At 37.9% G+C, this 15,333-nt stretch overlaps 1 protein-coding gene across 7 annotated transcripts in view; it reads right to left on the bottom strand.

The window, feature by feature from the left end:
- Positions 1-15,333, bottom strand: part of ARHGAP44 (Rho GTPase activating protein 44) — a 171,480-nt gene that overhangs the window by 81,250 nt on the left and 74,897 nt on the right. For all 7 annotated transcript variants that reach the window (XM_019755260.2, XM_074320484.1, XM_019755258.2 and 4 more), the window contains exons 2-3: positions 2,043-2,082; positions 1,556-1,660 (exon numbers count right to left, since the gene is read on the bottom strand). In XM_019755260.2, the coding sequence (XP_019610819.2) occupies positions 1,556-1,660; positions 2,043-2,082 (145 nt within the window). The remainder of the gene's footprint in view (positions 1-1,555; positions 1,661-2,042; positions 2,083-15,333) is intronic.

Below are 15,333 nucleotides of genomic sequence, written 5' to 3' on the forward strand. Positions count from 1 at the left end.
CACATTTTCTGCCCTCTGCTTATTGACTGAACCTGGTGTTTCCCCGTGTGGCCCTACATGGCATGGCACACACCCCTCCTCTGGCGAAACATAAGGAACAAACTATTTTTTCAGTGCTAATCATTCCCTGACCTGTTGGCCTTGCCAAGTCTCAAATTTTCTATTAATACACTGTATTTTAGAACAGTCAAGGAGCCAAGTGCCTCCTAACAGATATAATTTGCAAGACCCTCAATCCAATTAAAACTCTACAAACCCAGGTAACTTTACGTTATCCCAGAAAAATAATGCTAGTAGTAATCAACACCAAAGGCCAGTTTCAAGCTTCTGGCGGTAACATTCAGATGCTACTCTTGATACCAAAACATATTGTACTATAGACCAGTTCTTTTAAAAAGAGTGCTTCTAGGAACAAAAGAAAGGAGGTGGGTCACAGACTGTGAGTCCCCACCCAGTACAGCTCCTGGAGTCCCACATTATAGATTTCTTTGATTAAAGGGTTTCATGTCCAAAACAATTTTGCAAACTCTCCCTTTAGACTGTTCAGGTTCCCTTTGCTGAAATTCCTGATAGATGCAGAATTATTCCCACAGACATTTTCCAAAGCTGTGAACATTTTATTTCTACCACACTTAAATAATTCCTGCTGGGAATATGAAGAAAAACGAAACCAGAGCTGGGAAGAAAATGCAATGATTGATAGAGCAGGTAGAGCAGGTTCTTATACTGAGATGGGATGAAGTGTCAGGGCACATTACATGACATTCAATAGAAATGAGGCCAACACAGGGGAGGGTGGTGGTGGTGTGCTCTGGGAGAGCACCAGGAAGCAAAAATCCACAGTAACTCCAGGTCAGAAAAAATTCAGACACCAAATGTGTTGATTATAAATTCAAGGAAGGAGGAAAAAACCTCCTAGATTGCATATCCCCTGTTATAAAGTCAAGGGAACATCTAAGAATATCTTTTAATCTTGGTGGAGTTGAGGGGGTTGGGGATCAACAGGAAAGTAAGCCTGCAACGACAATTTCCACCAATGACTGTCAATGGAATCACATTGGGCAATGCCTGTTATTACTAACGTAGGTTATATACAAAGACATTAGGTACCTTCATTTAGCAGGCTCTTTATTGTTTTATTAAAGCAAAACAAATTTCAAGGGCCTTTATAGGTCACATGGAACCTCCAAACCATAGTATAATTTTTTCCATGACCTCTTACGTAAGATACTATGGAGGCAAGTGGAACCTATGAATGAGTTGAAGCAGGGGTAAGAGCAAAGTTAAAGCTTCCCTGAAGGTGGGATCTCAAGTATGCCCCTGTGAGCCTCCGGATTGCCCCAGGCGGGGATGACGAAGGGAGGGAGGGACCGCACCTTGCCTGGTGAGGGTGGGGGACGCTGCAGGCAGAGTTGGGAGGGGCTGCCACACCGCAGGTAGATTCTCAGGCATAGAAGTGGCTGTGTAAACAGACACACCACACACGGCCCCAGGAGTGAGACCCCTGTCATTTGCAGGCAAGTTTTAAGCTGCCTGGTGCTAGGAGGGCACTTACGGAGCGCTTGTCGGCCTCTGCCCCTTGCTGGCCCTGGAGACATGCAGTGAGCTTCTTGTGCGTGCTGTGGGACACTTGCTTCACCAGCTCCAGGCGCTTCTCCACCTGTAGATAGAGCAGTGGGGGGATCACCAAATGAGGGCAAGGTCAGGGGTCAGAGGTCTGGACAATCATGGGAAAAGAGACTGACCCTTGTTTCTGCAGGGAGAGGGACTGCTCGGGACACAGCATCTAATTTTGGAGGATGGGATGGGGAGCGATTGCAGGTTAGGGACTCTCTGCTAACTGTGAAATGAAATGGCTTTAAATGTCTCCTGAGAAATAGTACCCAAAGCAGCATTCAACATGCAAAGTACTATTGTTAAGGATAAAAAGTGTGTCTCTAAATAAATTGTATGAAGAGCAATTGGGCAGTTTAAATAGCATGGGTTTTAAAAGGGAAGGCATCTTTGGCGTCTATCAGCTAAAAGACCAGCAACAATCTTACCTGAAGAAGGTCTTCGCTCAGAACTTCAGTCTTTTCTGCCCTAAAAAAAAAAAAAAGAGAAACATATCAGGAAAAAATAGAAAGGAAGGAAGGAAAGAAGGAAGGAAGGAAGGAAGGAAGGAAGGAAGGAAGGAAGGAAGGAAGGAAAGGAACATAGTCTCATAGTTATTCTTCACTCTCTTCACTTATGGATAAATTAGAAAAACGGACACATCAAGACCAAGAATTTCTAACACGAGAAAATATAGATAATACTGGAATTTATCAGGAATCTTAAATAGCAAACAAGATACTCTGAAATCTCCTGCTACAGATGAACCTAGATGAAGGACAGCAAACACACTGCTTTTGTTCCCAGACATATATTTTTGTTTTATTTCAGTAACAGAATTAAGTAGGTTCCCCTCCTACCCCAAGCAAGAAAAACTGCAAACACAGAGACAGCATTAGGTCCTGGTGACAAATGTAAATGGCATCACCGAGACCTGCAATCAGTGTCAGGCCCACCCAAAGTGAGAGGCTTGAACCTGACATTCAGGGAAAGAACTTGGACACTGGCTGAAGTGGTCCCAACCTCTTAGCAACTCCAGCCTCACATCAGAGGAGAATACAAGTCTTCTTTGGAACAAAGCATTCCCTATTTATTGCCTTGGGATTCTAGGAGATAAGGTTCAGTGAGTGATCTCTCTCAAACAGGTGTGTTCTTTCTCTCTCCTTCACACACACACACACACACACACTACAAATTCACATGAAAACAAATCACCAAGACTAAGAGTATAGAGAAAGAAGAAACAACATATATAGACCCCAAAGAACTTCAATGACTGGAATTATCAAAGACTGTAACACATGTATGATATATTGAAAAGGAAATAATATATTAAAAGAAGACTTCTGCTTCTGGGAATATGGAACAAACATATTCACCTAATCCTCTCACTAAGTACAAACAAAACCCCGAGATATAATACATAGAATAAACATAAGACAACTGTAAGGTGGGGAGAAGGCAGACTGGCTGGGGACCACCAGACCCAAGGAATGGTGTGGTGGGTTTTTTTTACTTCACATATTCCAGATTTGAAGCTTAACAGTCTGCAACATAAAATACCAATAGGTGCAGACAAAACAACCCAATGAAAGCCTGGTCTCTGTGGACAAAGGATCAGGAAAGGGGCAGCTTAGTAAGACAGAATATTTATAGACAGTAACTGCTCACTCCAGTCCAACACTACAGAAAAAAACTGTTTTCCTAGCCAACCCACACTAGCAAAGGCTCAGTAGGGAGTAGGGAGTAGCTACCTTTGCCAGGTTATAACAAGGCACCCAACTCACCACCACCCTCTCTCCGGCCAGGGTAGTATTGTCAGAGAAGAAAGAGTATGCAGCTGGGACATTTGTCACTGCTGGGCAGTGACAATGGAAACTGCATGAGTATCCTGGACATCCATCCTCACCTGTGGTAACAAAATGTTCCTCCCCCTCCCCACCCAGTGGTAACAAGGCCACCCACTTCCATGGTATTAATGAAAGCCAAGTGCGGAGCAATAATGAGGCACTCCTACCCCTGCCAGCAGGGAGAAATCAGTGAAGGCCTACTTGGGAGCCAGAATTCCCACTACCTCTGTCAGGGAGAAATCAGTGAAGGCCTACTTGGGAGCCAGAATTCCCACTCCTACCCAGAAGTAATGAGGAGCATCCCACTCTTGGGAAGTGTGGACAAGGAAGGTCAAGTTGGGAACCTGGACTTCTACACCTACTTGGCTGTAACAAAGCAGAATTCTTCCTTCCCTTTTTGGCTTTAGAGAAAGTCAGCTAAAAGAGAAAGTTTAAATAAGATCTAGTCTCATAATATAATACTTTCAATAAAAACTATTCATCATACCAAGAACCCGAAAAATCTCAAACTGAACAAAAAATGGCAATCAATAAATGTCAATAGCAGGATGATAAAGATGTGAGAATTATCAGACAAAAACTTTAAAGCATTCATTATAAAAATGCTTCAATGAGCAATTATGAACATACTTGAAACAAATAGAAAATAGAAAGTCTCAGAAAAGATATAAAAAAGAATGAAATGAAAATTTTACAGCTGGAAAATGCAATAATCTAAATTTTAAAATCCGAGTGGATGGGTTCAACTGCAGAATGGAGGAGGCAAAAGAACAAATTAGTGAACTGAAAGAAAGCACAATAAAAATTTTCTGGTCTGAACAACAGAGCAAAACAAACAAATACAAAGTGTCAGGGACTTGTAGGACTATAACAAACGATTAGATATTTATATCATCAGAGTCCCAGAAAAAGAAGATAAAGAAGGTTGTGCTGGAAAACGACACAAAGAAATAATGGCTGGGGCCGGCCCGGTGGCTCAGGTGGTTGGAGCTCCGTGTTCCTAACTCCGAAGGCTGCTGGTTCGATTCCCACATGGGCAAGTGGGCTCTCAACCACAAGGTTGCCAGTTCAATTCCTTGGGATGGTGGGCTCTGCCCTCTGCAACTAAGATTGAACATGACACCTTGAGCTGAGCTGCCGCTGAGCTCCCGGATGGCTCAGTTGGTTGGAGTGCATCCTCTTAACCACAAGGTTGCCGGTTCGACTCCCGCAAGGGATGGTGGTCTGTGCCCCCTGCAACTAGAAATGGCAACTGGACCTGGAGCTGAGCTGCACCCTCCACAACTAAGATTGAAAGGACAACAACTTGACTTGGAAAAAAAAGTCCTGGAAGTACACACTGTTCCCCAATAAAGTCCTGTTCCCCTTCCCCAATAAAAATAAATAAATAAAAAAAAATAAAAAAAAAGAAATAATGGCTGAAAACTTTCCAAATTTGGCAAGACGTAAACCTACATATCGAAGAAGCCGAGCAACTCTCAAACAGGATAAACAGAAAGAAATTCACACCAAGACTCACATTCAAATTTCCATAAACTAAACACAAAGAAAATCTTGATGACAGTGACAGAAGCATGATACTGGGGGGGGGGGGGGCGGGGGGAGGAGTGTCACTTGGAATTATAGCAGATTTCTTATGAGAAAACATGTAGAACAGAAGAAAGTAGCACAAGATTTTTCAAGTGCTGAAAAAAAAAGAACAGTCAACCTAGAATCATATACCCAGTGAAAATATCCTTTAGAGATGAAGAAGAAATCGAGACATTCTCAGAAAAACTACCCAAACTCTCTCAGCTGTCTACGCTAAAGAATTGCTAAAGGAAGTGCTCTAAACTGGAAAAAAATTGATAAAGGAAAAAACTTTGAAATATCAGAATGGAAGAACATGGTAAGCAAACATGGTAAATACAATAGTCTTCTCTTCTTGAGTTTTCTAAATTATGTTTGATGGTTGGAGCAAAACATAACATTGTGTGATGTAGTTCTAAATGTATGTAGAGGGAATTTTTAATACAATTATATTATAATTAGGAGAGGATTTTATATATTTCAATCATTGATAAAATAGTGACACTAATAGACTGTGGTAAGCTATGTATATATAAAAAGCTACACAGAGATACACTCAAAAACACTACAGATAAATCAAAATGTAAACTAACCCACAGAAATGAAAGAAAAAGAACAGAAAGTAATGAAAAACAAAAAAGAATAAACATAAAACAAAAGCTAAAATGGCAGACATAAGTCTTAAAATATCCATAATTATATTAAATGTAGATGGTCTACATATGCCAATTAAAAAACAGAGACTGGCAGAGTGGATTATATATTGTCTATGAAAATCTCACTTCAAATATAATGATATAGGTAGGTTATATTTAAAAGTAAATATAAAAGTAAAAGGTTAGGGAGACATCATGCAAACATTAATCAAAAGAAAGCAGAAGTGGCTATACTAATATTAGGTAAAATAGACCTCAAAACAAAGAAAATGACCAGAGACAGAGAGGACCATAATTAATGATAAAAGGGTCAATTCACCAAGAAGATATACCAATATTAAATGTGTATGCACTAAACAACAAAGCTGAAAAACATGAAGCAAAAACTGATAAAACTGAAAGGAAAAACAGAGAAATCCACAATTATAATTGGAGACTTCAATATCCCCTCTCAACAATTCATACCTCAGCTCGATTTTTTAAAAATTAGCAATAATATATAAGAACATAACAATTCCATCAACCAATATAATTTAATTGACATTTATAGAACACTGCATCCAACACCAGCAGAATACACACTTTCCAGTGTATATATCAAGATAGAAAACATTTGGGTTCATAAAATGAATTTCAACTAATTTGAAAGAATTGAAATCATATGCAGTGTATTCTCTCATCAATAACAGAAAGACAAAAAGAAAATATCCAAACATTTGGGCACTAAACACTCATGAGTAATCCATGCAACAAAGAGAAAACAAAGGAAACAGACATACAAGTTAAGGAAGTGCAGAGAGTCCATAACAAGATGAACTGAACCCAAAGAGGCCCACAACAAGACACATCATAATTAAAATGCCAAATGTTAAAGGCAAAGAAAGAATCTTAAAAGCAGCCAAAGAAAAGCAGGTAGTTACCTCCAAGGGAGCTCTCATAAGACTGTCAGATGATTTCTCAAGAGAAACTTTGCAGGCCAGAAGGAATTGGCAGGAAATATTCAAAGTGATGAAAAGTAAGGATCTACAACCAAGATTACTCTATGCAGCAAAGCTATCATTTAGAATTGAAGGACAGATAAAGAGCTTCCCAGACAAGAAAAAGCTAAAGGAGTTCATCATCACCAAACCAGTATTACAAGGAATGTTAGAGGGACTTCTTTAATATGGGAGGGGGATAGGGATGGGTGAAAAGGGAAAGGGATTAACAAGTACAAATTGGTTGTCCCACAGTAGTCAAGGGGATGTAGGGTACAGCATAAGTAATATAGCCAATAATATGGTACCAGATAGGTATTAGATCTATGAGGGTGATCGATAGGAATGGGATTGGGGGCAGCGTGAAAAAGGTGGAGAAATCCAAATTGGTAGCTACAAAATAGTCAGGGGGATGGAAAGTATAGGGAATATAATAAATAATATGGTAAAAACTATGTATAGTGTGCCAGGTGGTACTAGTTAGGGGGATCACTTCCTAAATTATATAAATGTCTAACCACTATGCTGTATACTTGAAAGTAATATATAATAGTATTGAATGTCAACTCTAACTGAAAATTTTAAAAAGGGGGGAAGATCAATAATATTGTGATATCGTGGTACAATGTCAGATGGCTACTGGACTTATCATGGTGACCACTTCTTTAGCATAGGGAATAAAATCAATAATGTGGTAATAACACTGGATAGAGTTTGGTGGGTACTGTTGAATAAATATGATGTACATCTGAAACTAATATAACATTGTATGTTAGCTGTATTTCAATTAAAAATCTTAAAAAGAAGAAGAAGCAACAAGAATTCTGAACTTGGGTATATGTGATAAGAATCACAAAATTATAAATCAAAACTGACAGAACCTCGGACAAGCCCTGAACAATTTCCCGTAATAAAAGATATCATCATTCCTCTTTCAATTAATTAGAGATAAAGCAGAAAAAAAGGTACTGAAGATATAGAGGATTTGAAAAATACAAGCTAACAGAATTTGATAGACATATATAAATCTAATCCTTATAGAATACAAATTGTACTCATGCATGCAATAATTCATTTCCAAAAAATTAACCACTTATTAGCCTATAAAGCACATCTCAACAAACATCAAATGACAGATGACACAAATGATGTTCTCTACACCCCAATGCAATTTAGGTTAAAATCAAAAACAATAGTTAAATTTTTTTTTAAATGGAAACTTTAAAACAATTCTAAGTAGCTCATAGGTCAAAAATAACTTAGAAATTTAAAATATAAGAATTGAAATACAATAAAAATACTACATGTCAAACTTGTCAGATAGCAAAGTGATAATTAAAAAATACAGAAATTCAAAATGCTTATATTAGAAAAGAAGGCTGAAATACTTAGAATAAGTATAATATAAATAGAATAAACTTCAAGAAATGAGAAGAAAATGGAAAGGAATTAGTAAAATAGAAAATAATCATATAATAGAATCAACAAAGTCAAAGTTAATTCTTTGTAAAGACTAACAAAATGGCAAATCTCTAAAGATTTATCAAGGGAAAAAAATGAGAGAAGGAATAAACAACAGGAAATAAAAATGGAATATAACCAGTGATGCTGTAGACTTTAAAAAGATAAAAGCTATGAACAACTTTATTTGAAAACTTAGTAAAAAATGGCCAAATATCTAGAAAAATAAAGCCAAAATTGACTCAAGAATAAATAGGAAGTCTGAAAAGTCCTATAAACATTAAAGAAATTAAACCAGTAATTAAACATCTTTCCACAAAGGAAACAGAACACCAAGAAGTTTACAGGCAAATTACCAAGAAATGTTTATTTCCTAACATTATACAAACTCTTAAAAAGAATAGAAAAAGAAGCAACACACTGCAACTCATTCTAAGAGGCAAGTATAACTTGATACCCAAACTAGACAAGGACTGTATAAGGAAAATTATAAATCAGTCTGACATATTCAGTGATATAAATATCCTAAACAAAATAAATTAGCACACTATGAACAAGTTAGACAAACTGTTGGAATGGAAGAGTGATTTAACTTTAGAAATCTGTAAGTGTAACTGATCAGTTTGACAGATTAAAGGATAAAACACGACTCAAAAAAATTGTAGACAAAATATTTAATAAGATTCAATATCTGCTTAAGAAAAATTTTTAAAATACAGAAAATCCTTATATTGATTTTTATAAGTACTTATACAACACTATTCTTAAAAGAAACATAATTACGAATAAGATGATGCCTACTGTTACTGCCTACGCAGCTCAGTAAGCACCTAAAATAAAATATTTAAAAGCCAAAAAGGAAGACCCTAAGCTGACATAATCTATAAAAATTATTAAAAACAATGAAAGTTTGAAAAAGTAGCTGGATATAAGATCCATATAACAAAACCAATATAACCAGTAAACAGTTGGAAAACCTAATTTAAAAAAATCATTTAACACAGAAAATAAACTTGGAACAAATTTAATAAAGGATGGGTAATATCTTTACGGAAAAAAAATATTTAAATCAGTAAAAGACATTAACAAAGACAAACTGAAAGATATACTGCATTTATGGATTGGAAGAATTAAGTTTGTAATGCTATCAATTCTCTTCATCGCAATGCAACTTCGATAAAAAATACAAATAGATATGTTTTAAAATGAATTTAACAGGCAAGCTGAATCCAAAATTTATACAATAATGCAAAGACTTAAAGAAAAAAAACCAAGATTATCCTTAAGAATAAGTTGGGGAGCTTCACTACCAAACACTGGAACTTAACTCAAGTCAGAGTAATCAAGACAGTATATTAATGTTCAAATGGAACACTGGCATAAAGAGTACCCAGAAACAGACCCACTCAAATGGAGAAAAATGATTGCGATATCGTGATGAAGGGGTTCAGAACAGGCCTCCCCAAGGTGTGTTGCTTTGGCATGTGGATTATTTTGAACTTAAGGCAGTCAAGACCCTATAGGCTCAAGAGAAACTTTTACCTCTCCCTTAAATAATTTAAATTTGGGGCCTTGCACATAATAAGTGCTATCACCAGAAAAAAGCTTTTTATGACTTACGTATAAGGCAGGGCAAATACCTAATTATTGAACATCTGTTCTTCTTATTGATCTGCAAATGACCCTCCTCCTTTCTGAAGCCTCAGACACCTTATGACGACCTTGGCTCAGGATGTCACACATACCTCATTTTAACTTTCTGTCTCTGAACCTCTCATGTATATGTAGTCTTTGATTCGCTCATGTATGCAAGATTCCCATATGTGCATTCGTAATTAAATTTCGTTATTTTTCTTTTCTTAATCTGCCACATGTTCATTTAATTATAAGCTGGAAGAACCTAGAAAGGTAAAGGAAAACTGTTTCCTCTCTCACTTGATTTCTAAGAAATACACATTTGGTCATTCAGATGACCAAAATACATTTCTCATATATATTTGGTCTTCATTCACAAGTCCTGGCTCATAGCTCCTAAAACCCTTGAAATTTCCTGTGATGAGAGCCACAAAGGTGTCTTTTGTTACGTTAATGAGGTGATTACCAAATAGCACCTAAGGATGGCCACTGGTTGCCAGGAGAACCAATTATGCAATAAGAGGGTTGGAACTTTCAATCCCTCCCCTTGACCTCTGGGAAGGGGAGAGGGGCTGGAGGTTGAATCAATAACCAATGACCAATGATTTAATTAATCATGGCTATGAGATGAAGCCTTCATAAAAACCCAAAAGGACTCGGGTCAGAGAACTTCTGGGTTGGTGAACACACGGAGGTGCTGGGAGGGTGGCGCACCCAGAGAGAGCATGGAAACGCGAGGCCTTCCCCCAAACCTCGCCCTATGTATCTCTTCCATCTGGCTGTTCCTGAGTTATATACTTTTACAATAGACTGGTGATCTAGTAAGCAAAATGTTACTCTGAGTTCTGTGAGCTGCTCTAGCAAATTCACTGAACCCAAGGAGGAGGTCATGGGAACCTCTCATTTATAGCTGTTGGTCAGAAGCACAGGTGATAATAGCCTGGGCTTGCAACTGGCGTTGAAGGGGTTTGGGTGTATGTGTAGGTGGAGTCTTGTAGGACTGAACACTTAACATGTGTAACCTGATTCTATCTCCAGGTAGATAGTGTTGCAACTGACTTAAAACTCTCAGACACCCTGCTGGTGTCCAACAATTGTTTGTGTGTGAAACCCCCTTTTCCCACACATCTGAACTGGGTCCAGGAACACCTATTTAACGATAGAGGACAGGGTGTTATCCCAAACTGGGAAGGAGGGGGGAAGAGAAAATGAGTTATTCAATAAGAAGTGCTGGGTCATTGTTTATCCATGTGAGGGAAAAGAAAGGAAGGAAGGAAGGAAGGAAGGAAGGAAGGAAGGAAGGAAGGAAGGAAGGAAGGAAGGAAGGAAGGAAGGAAACAGAGTTTCTACCCAAAATCATGCATAAAATTCAAGTCCCAATGAATTAAACGCTTAAATGTAAAAGGCAAGACATTAAAACTTCCACAAAAAATACATCAATATAGAATATCTTTTATTTCTGACCAGGGCATGAGACTTTTGAAAACAAAGATTAATCATAAAAGAAAAGAATAATAAATATAGCTACATGAAAATTAACGACTGTTATGGTAGTTGAAAAAAAGGGTGAAAAGAAAGTCAGAAACTGGAAAAAGATATATGTAAGAGAATATAACTGCCACGGGATTAACATTCAGACTGTATCAAGAATGCCCACAAGTCAGCAACAATAACAAAAATCCACAGAAAAATTGTCTAAGGATTAGCACTTCTTAAAACAGAACATTCTAATGATTAACAAATATATAAAAACTTGGTCAACCTCATCGGTAACCAAGAATAAATTAAAACTACAGAGAGATACCATTCTAAACCTACCAGTTTAATAAAACTGCGTATCTGACCATTCGAAATGGTGAAGCTATGGAGTAATGCTCTCCCCTTGCTGGGTTAAATATTCTACTTCTTCTACTATGGACAGTATATGCGTTGTACAATGTATTGCAAAGGTTGTTGCCAAGTATTGGGGGAGGGGGTTGGGAGATACTGTTTCCTGGGCACAGAGCTTCAGTTTTGCAAGACGAGGAGTGCTATGGATGGATGGGGTGACAGTAGCACAAAAATGTGAATGTACTTAATGCCACTGCATTGCATAGTTAAAAAAAAGTTCAGATGGTAACTTTATGTTGTGTATATGTTACCACATTTTAAAAATAAAAATATTTTAAGGCAGTGAAGAAATTCCGTATGATATTATAATGATGGATATTTAGTGTATGTACACACTTGTTCAAACCCATAGAATGTACAACACGAAGAGTGAAGCTTTGTGGTGAGTGATGCTGGTGATGGGGAAAGCTACACACATATGGGGACAGCGGGTATCTGGGAAATCTCTGTGCCTTCCTTTCAATTTTGTTGTAAACTTAAAACTGCTCTGAAAAATAAAGTCTTTAAAAATAAAACGTATTACAAAATAACGTAAGCTGGAATATTTTTATGTCACATGTGATAAATATGAACATATGAAGTTATAAATAACATATCTTAATATCATTGAGGTTAACCAAACGAATACATTTATAAGAGAGTTTTAATTTTAATCTCTAATCCAAATCCTACCAATTCTTCACTGCTTTCTTTGAGTCCTTCCACCAATGTCAGTTTTTCCAAAAGGCATTTTCAAGCTCTAAAGTTAATACTTCCGTCTCAAAAGTAAGATGTTTAAACCTTGAATATCTTGATATTTATTATAGTAAATCTAAAAATATATATTTCTTGTGTCCTCCAAGTAATTTTATGCTCCTTTAGAGTAAGAATATATTTTTAATAATACATATATACATAATATATAATGTATTATGTATTAATATTATGTTAATATGAAATTAGTAATTATTATATAATATATTCTTATGCATATATGTATTATCTTAAATGTCTTTTTTTTTCTTTAATCTTTCACAATCTATCATACATGGGCCAGGGTCATGAAGAATGCGGCTTTTCCCATGACTTTGGAAGTGGTTTGGTGGTGCAGACACAGTGGTCTTGGTGTTATCTGATCTCTGGTGTTGTTATGGGCTAACTTGTGTAACCCCCAGATTCATATGTTGAAGTACTAAACCCCAATACCTCGAAATGTGACTGTGTTTAGAGACAGGGTCTTTACAGAGGCATTTAAGTTAAAATGTGGTCGTTAGGGGGGGCCCTAATCTAATATGACTGGTGCCCTTATAAGCAGAGATTAGGGCTCAGGCATACACAGGGGAACAACAATGTGAAGACACAAGGAGAAGAGAGGCATCCATAAGCCAAAGAAAGAGGCCTCAGAGGAACCAACCCGGCAAACACTCTGGTTTCAGACTTCTAGCCTCTGAAACGGATCGTGAAAACACAAAATTATTGCTAAGCTATCCAGTCTGTGGTACTTAGTCATGGCAGCCCTAGCAAACTCACACAGGAGCGTACTCTTCACCGTCCGTCTCAAGCCCCTCTCTGTCATTGTGAATTCTGAGGGCTTTGGGAACTCTGTGGTTTTAAGGGTGGGTTATAACCTGATCTTGGAGCCATAGAATAGAGTAAGAAGCACTGCATGCAATGTCACATTATCCCTCTGCTCACGGGTTTGGTTCCTTGATTGTCAGAGACCCAAGTATTTCTCTGGTCTGGTGACGGGAAGAACAGGGCCTGATGTGTGAGCACAAGAAATATTTCCTGAGAGAAAAGGGATATAACGCCTCAAGAAGAACAGCTTCCAGACCCTCCTGCAGTGTATTTTTCTTGATTTTTGACACTGAAGAAAGGTTCTCTGGGGTGCAGTTTAAGAGTGATTCTTTCTGAACTGTAAGGATGGATTCAATGACTTGCCAAGGTCTTTTTTGGTCTATGGTTCTGGGCACAGCTTTAAAAATAAACCTATGATCTTGTCCAACGGAAAGTGGCTGGTAAGTATAGGTCTCCAAGATGCAAGTCTGAGACACCGAAAATGACCAATTGTCCTGTGCACAGTTCCTCTGTGACTTGCCGATTTTACCTCAGGAAGCCTGCCCTGGGTTCCAGAGCAGGACTTCGAAGACTTCCTATAGCAGAGGACTAGGGCCACAAACAGGAACTTCTTTACTCACCTCCAGGCCTTGGCGTTCCTAAAAGGGCAGGGCTCAGAGAGACCTATAAAATGTTATTTTTCTGAGACTACCCTGACTACCTCCTTGACAAGGGAAAAGAGTCCCCGTCTAGACAAAACGGTGATGTCTCTTTTGGTGTCCTTCCCTATCTCCAAGATGCATCTTCTGGCAACTGCTCTGTCCATTAGTTCCTTCTTATAACTGTTACCTGTCATGTTTCCTAGTGGATGAGAGATGCACATTCTAGATCACTCTTCCACTTCCTGTAACCCCCACATTCTTGCTCAAGTGTGACTCAGTTAGTCTCCAAGTTACACCATGAAGGCTCCTAGGGAGATGTGTAGCCTCATATGAAGCTAGCAGACTGTGGTCCAGCCCGATGCTGTGGGGTGCAGGGGCAAGGATGCTAATGATGCTTGAGGTTAGGGTTTATGGGGGAAATTTTTACAAGTAAAGTAATCCAAACCTCAGTTTGTCTGGGGTCAAAAATATCAAGGCTGACAATGAGATGCATACCTGCAAAATCCGTGCTAAAAATAGCTTTCTCCCTATTGTATGGCAATTACTCAGGAGAGGAGAGGGTAACACTAAATCATTCTTAAAGGAATTTCCCACCTCTAAAATCATAACTGAATCTATTCTTCTCTATTACCATATCAGCAGAAGATAATGACGTCCCCCCACTAAGATGTTTTACTCCCTCACTTTTCTCCTCTGATCCATGAGAGGAAACATTTAGAAGAGACCCTCTCCCATCCCCAACTCCCATCCCCACTGGTAGAGATTTGACTTCAAGATTTGACGTAGGTTTTCCCTTACAGTTTGTCTATTTTGTTGCAATAATCATTACTTAATAACCATGACTTAATGATATACCACAAATTCCTGGTAGACATAATCTAGATACTCATCACAAAATTCACTGCTCACTGCTGTTCTGTCCTCTCACATTCCACGTTTAGAGTTCTCTAACAAGTTCACCATTTTACCAAGTGTTTTCCCCAGCTAAATGACATGAATAATAAGCTCTAAGGCCTTCATGCCCTTAATTAGTAGCAAGTCACGTGAGTAATAAACAGGTAAGTTAGATGAGTATAAACTCGGAGGCCTTTACATGTTAACCTTGCAAATAAACAGTAATTGGGTTTGATATAGGATTTCCGATCATAATCTTTTTGTCCCAGTAGTCTATAGATATTGCTCAATGGTTTTCTACCTTCTAGAATCACTGATAAGAAGTCTGATATTAGTCTAATTCTTTTGGTTCTGCCTGTCCAGATGTATAAAAATTTCTCTTTATCCATAAAATTCCAGAATTTCACCAGGAAATGTTTACACATGTTGCCTGAAATATTCATTGACCCTGCCAGACTTTTCAACTTAGAGAACTGCCCTTCTACTCTTATTTAACTATTAATCCTCTGCAATCTGGTTCTTCTCCGGATATTCATACTAAGTATTTTGAATCCGATCTCCTAATTTCTTATCTTTTCCCTCATGTTTCTCACCACTAAATGTCTTTGCT

Source organism: Rhinolophus sinicus, linkage group LG15 (genome assembly GCF_036562045.2).
Source record: "Rhinolophus sinicus isolate RSC01 linkage group LG15, ASM3656204v1, whole genome shotgun sequence".
In the NCBI taxonomy this organism is placed as follows: Eukaryota; Metazoa; Chordata; class Mammalia; order Chiroptera; family Rhinolophidae; genus Rhinolophus; species Rhinolophus sinicus.